This window comes from Mastomys coucha, unplaced genomic scaffold, assembly GCF_008632895.1.
Source record: "Mastomys coucha isolate ucsf_1 unplaced genomic scaffold, UCSF_Mcou_1 pScaffold15, whole genome shotgun sequence".
In the NCBI taxonomy this organism is placed as follows: Eukaryota; Metazoa; Chordata; class Mammalia; order Rodentia; family Muridae; genus Mastomys; species Mastomys coucha.
Genome location: NW_022196897.1, coordinates 17,035,685 through 17,040,663, shown reverse-complemented (window position 1 = coordinate 17,040,663; position 4,979 = coordinate 17,035,685). Strand labels below are relative to the sequence as shown.

Genomic DNA, 4,979 nt, shown 5'->3' with positions numbered 1-4,979 from the left:
CCCCCCCCCCCCCCCACACACACACCGGACCTGATCAGTTGCAAAGCTAGAGCTGTCACTCTGGATCATGGCTGAAGCCTTCAGATAATTCCATCAACTCTAAAGTGATCAAACAGAATTGTGTTGCCAGTGTCACACAGGGCCAGCTGCAGGGACAAGTCAGGGCCAGTGGATCTGATTAGAGGTGCCCCTCCTTGTCTGTCTGTGCCTCCATCTCAGGCCAAGCACTGGGCTTCAAGGACTGGGTGCCAAGGACGCACACACACACACACACACACACACACACACACACACACACACACTATAGTCTCCTGGTCAGACACCTATGACCTGTCACACTCATAGTTTGGTATCGGTAGCCCCATCTTCAGCTGTCTAGAAAGAAAGATGGGGCTGGCTCGACCCTCACAGTGGAACTAGAAAAAGAGTGTTAGATGCCAGAAGAAACTATACAGAGCCTTCTCTTGCCATGTGAATGCATCAGCAGCCCCCAGGACCACCCAGCCTTGTGGGGAGCATCGCCAGGGAGTGCAAGAGACCCAGATGAGAAGGATATAAAGGCGGGTTATAGAGGCTGCGCCGCCTGTGAACCATTTGTAGGTTCACAGGCCACTCTAGCTGCACATGCCCTATGCTCTTGTTCCCCCCAGAATGTAACTGTAACCAGATCGGCTCTGTGCACGATCGATGCAACGAGACAGGCTTCTGCGAGTGCAGGGAGGGCGCAGTGGGGCCCAAGTGCGACGACTGCCTTCCCACGCACCACTGGCGCCAAGGATGCTATCGTGAGTAGACTAGATCCTTTAGGATCTAGGGCGTGGTCTGGGGGCGTGGTCCAACATGGCGAGAGGGGCCTACGTGGCCTGCTGCTGGCTGGGGGTGAGCTTTGAGCACGTGACTGCATTGAAAAGGGTCTGATGCAACCATGGGCAGGGGTTCAACGTGGTGTGGGGAGGGGAGCTCGAGTGGGCATTGCTGGTTCTTCAGTGGACGGAGTCCGTGGCAAATGAGAGCCAGGAAGGAGGGGAGCTAGGGATTGAAGGGGAGCTGATTAAAGTGGTCTGAGAGCGCAAGAGTTTGCTCTCAAGAAATGAAGGCTTGGCGAGATCCGAGGAGCATAGGCTGTCAGAGCGCTCCAGGCACACGCAGCAGAGTATTCAAAACTCTGAGGGCGGACAACAGTCGCTTCTGGAGAGCCGCGCCACTGCCGCAGAGCAACAGGAGAGGGGCGGGGGGAGGTCAATGGCAGGGTACAGGCAGGGGCCACGTCCCATCTTGCAGGGATGTTTCTCACAGTGTGCGTCCTAAGTACCGACCCCCGGGGGTTGGGGTGGGGGCCCCAGCTCCCTATTGCAGAAGCTCAGTCCATCCCCACAGCTGCCTCAACTGTCCCCTCCGGTCCACAGCCAACGTGTGCGATGATGACCAGCTTCTCTGCCAGAACGGCGGCACCTGCCAGCAAAACCAGCGCTGTGCCTGCCCGCCCGGCTACACCGGCATTCGCTGCGAGCAGCTCCGCTGCGACCTCGCCGACGAAGCTGGCCCGGACTGTGACCGCGCGCCAGGCACCGCCCCGCGCCCCGACACCCTGCTCGGATGCCTGCTGCTGCTCGGGCTGGCCGCCCGTCTGGCCTGCTGAGCCCGTTTAAGGGTCCGGGTGTCCCGGGCCCGGCGGCGACACGGGTGCGGCCGAGCTGCTCCCAGGTGCTACTCGCAGAGTCCTCCCTCCCTCCCTGCTCCGCCCGCGCTCACCAGCCCCTCCCGGCACTGCCCTCGCCGGCCACAGGGGACGCTGTGGAGCCCTGGCCCGGCGGACTGCGATTTTCAGTTTTTATGACCTAATGTCTCTATCATTTTTCCATTTCCTCATGTTTCTTTCTTTGCTCTCTTCTTCTTCTCCTCCTCCTCCTTCCCCTCCTCCCCTCCTCTTCTCCGTCTTTCTCCTCCTCCTCCTCCTCCTTCTTTCTTTTGCTGGCGATGAGACAGGGACTGGGGAGAAACGCTGCTCATCTCAACACCCGCAGGTCCTGCCACATACACACACACACACACACACACACACACACACACACACAACTCTTGCGCACACCCCAGCGCCTGTTCCTGGCTGCCACCACCAGCCAGCGGACCCGGAACTCCAGTTGCCTACAACTCTAATCGCTGACTTGATTCTCTTTTGTATCTTTTTTTTGCACTCACCAGACCCCAGGCCCCCAAGGAGGCCTGGAGACAGAGGAACTCACTGTCTGGGGGAGGGGTAGGACAAAGGGCGGGGAGGGGTGGAAAACTTGTTTTTTAGAGAACTATTTTGTTTGTATCCACGTCCCTTGTGAGGACAGACTCGGGTGGGAGCTGGTCACCGAGGGTGGCTGATGGTGTACAAGCCCACAGTAAAGCAACTTCACAGCTGCCTCTGTCTGCTTGCTTCCTGTGTTGATAGACACTCCAAAGGTTTGGATAAAGAAAGGAGCCCACAAAAAAGCCTGAAAGACTCCGTACTGGGGCCACTCTTTCCAGTCTGTCCTCTCCTTGTACCCTCTCCCAATTTTACCTTCAGCCAGGCTGCTGGCCACTATCTGGTAGGTGGTTCTCCAAACAGAGGTGCCCCACCCGTTTCCTACAGCTCCACAAAATCCAGAATGTCTGCTGTGGAAGCCTCAGGAAGATAACTCAAGGAGAATTCTTGGAATTCTGCTGAACCCCATGCTGATTTGTAGCCTGCTTCCGTGGCTGTCTGGGATAAATGTGTTGGCTCAGGAGCCTCAAGTCCAGTGTGAGGTTACATAGAACTCCTAGCTGCTGCCAGCCTGGCCAGTGCACCCCGAGACGGGCACTACACCTGCTTGCTCGGGGCTTTGGTATGTGAGGACCCAAGAGGTCACTGAAGCTGGCCCAGTCTGTGCAGTTCAGTATCTGCCTCTGCTGGCCCTGCAGGAGGCCCCGTTCCCTCTCTTCTGTCTCCAAGCTTCCTGTGGCTCCTTGTCCCTGATTCTTAATTGTCCCCTCTACTTCCATCTGTCACCCCCTTGTATTCTACCTGCCAGCTACTCTTTTTTTTTTTTTTAATATTTACTATTATATGAAAGTACACTGTAGCTGTCTTCAGACAGCACCAGAAGAGGGTGCCAGATCTCATTAGGGATGGTTGTGAGCCACCATGTGGTTGCTGGGATCCGAACTCATGACCTTCGGAAAAGCAGTTAGTGCTCTTACCTGCTGAGCCATCTCACCAGCCCCCAGCTACTCTTTCTAGCCTGGGCTGTCCCTGGGCCTTTGCTCAAGTCTCTGATGCAAAGTTAAGATAGTGCTGAACTTTAAAGAGATTCAGACAGGGAAGATGTGCTGGGCACGGTGGTGCATGCCTTTAATTCCGGCACTCAGGAGGCAGAGACAAGGGGATCTCTGTGAGTTCGAGGCGTGGTCGACACAGCCAGGATAGCCGGCACTCCACAGAGAAACCCTGTCAGGGGATGGGGGGAGGAGAGAAGATGGAATGTTGACTGAGGCCAAGTGCTGCCCCTACTAGCCACTCTCTGCTTAGGCTTCAGGAGTCAGTTTCAAGCTCTAAGGGTGGCCTCTGTCAGGTTCCTGGCTCCATACACGAACCCCAACATGCATAAGATATAAGCAGAAATGACAGACAAGACTTCCTTAAATCCTCCCCCCCGACACTGGCCCCTGCCTCTCATCCTGATGCTCAGTCTGAAGAGGGGAAGCCGGAGCCAGCTGGCTGAGCATGAGCATAATGCTCCCTAGGATGGTGGAGCAGAAGCAGACATTGCTTCTGTGAAGAGCCAGGCAGACTGTAGCCCAAAGTTCTGAAACCGGAACATACATATGCATGTGAGGATGTGAGAACCAAGGTCTCTGTTTTAGGCCCTAAATCCAGGCTTGACATCCAGACCCCAGAGTCCACTGAGTTCAGAGAGAAGCCAAAACACCCAGTTCATCACACAAAATCGACACCCAAGCCTGGAACATCTCTCTCCAGACTGCGGTGGGCCTCCACCTTCAGTAGGGACACAGAGGGTGAGCTGATTCAAGCCCACCTGCCTGCAGATGGCTGGGATGCTGGGGTATGGAGGAGGATCCCACAGTTAGAACCACGGTGATCAAAGCCCCTGCCCTGGAAGCAGAGGAACAGGGATGTGTGTGCAGATTAGTAAAGGCAGAGGGCCTCGGAGGGTCTAAGATGGAGAGGGGAAATGGGATGGGGAGTAGGAAGGGCCCGGCCTGGGTCTGACCCGTGGGTTGGGTGGGGCTGTGGAGCAGATGTGCTATCCTGGCAGGAGTGCAGGAGGCCACTGGGTCTGCTAAGGGGCTATAACAGTGGGGCAAGGCCTCCCTTCCCACAAGAGGCTGTGAGCCCGATACCAATAGCTACTACATACACATACCACTTTACGTCACCGGGAATATCCTAGTGACTGGATAAGCCTGGGTTGGGAGGGGGACCCACTCTGTCCTTCCTGACCTCTCAGCTGGCCTTGCTGTGTCAGCATCCCTAGGACTAGCCAGTCATTGACAGAGCAAAAGGCTGTTACAGCTCACTGTAAATCAGAATGGCATCCCTAATCCCTGCAGGCTGCTCAGGCCCTGACCTCAGCTGGAGGTCAGGGCGGAGGGAATGTTGCCAGGAGACATTTGGGAAACTCTGATTATCTTCCAGACCATAGAGCAAAGGAGAAAACAAGGTCACCCACGCCAGAGTCACGGTTCAGCTTTTGATGTCCCATTCCCCGAGGCACAGGCAGAGGGGGAGGCACCCTTGGCCTGACATCGTTTGGGCGTAGGCATGTTAGCCCTGCCCTTACCCCATGGCCAGGCTTTCGCCTTGGCCCTGTAGGCTGTGCAGCTCTTAGTGGCCTAAGCCCTAAGCACCAGGGCTCCAGTGATGCCAGGAGTGCCCCTACCCCAAGTGGTGACATCTACAGGTATCTCATGAAAGCCCAAGCTGAGGTGGACTTGTCCTAGTTTGA

The 4,979-nt window shown here is 56.2% G+C and overlaps 1 protein-coding gene across 5 annotated transcripts in view; it reads left to right on the top strand.

Moving 5' to 3' along the window:
- Ntng2 (netrin G2) overlaps positions 1-2,410 on the top strand; it is a 59,381-nt gene extending 56,971 nt beyond the window's left edge. For all 5 annotated transcript variants that reach the window (XM_031369579.1, XM_031369577.1, XM_031369575.1 and 2 more), the window contains 2 exons: positions 651-785; positions 1,407-2,410. In XM_031369579.1, coding sequence (XP_031225439.1) covers positions 651-785; positions 1,407-1,639 — 368 coding nt within the window. In that variant the 3' untranslated portion in view covers positions 1,640-2,410. The remainder of the gene's footprint in view (positions 1-650; positions 786-1,406) is intronic.
- Positions 2,411-4,979: the final 2,569 nt, after the last annotated feature.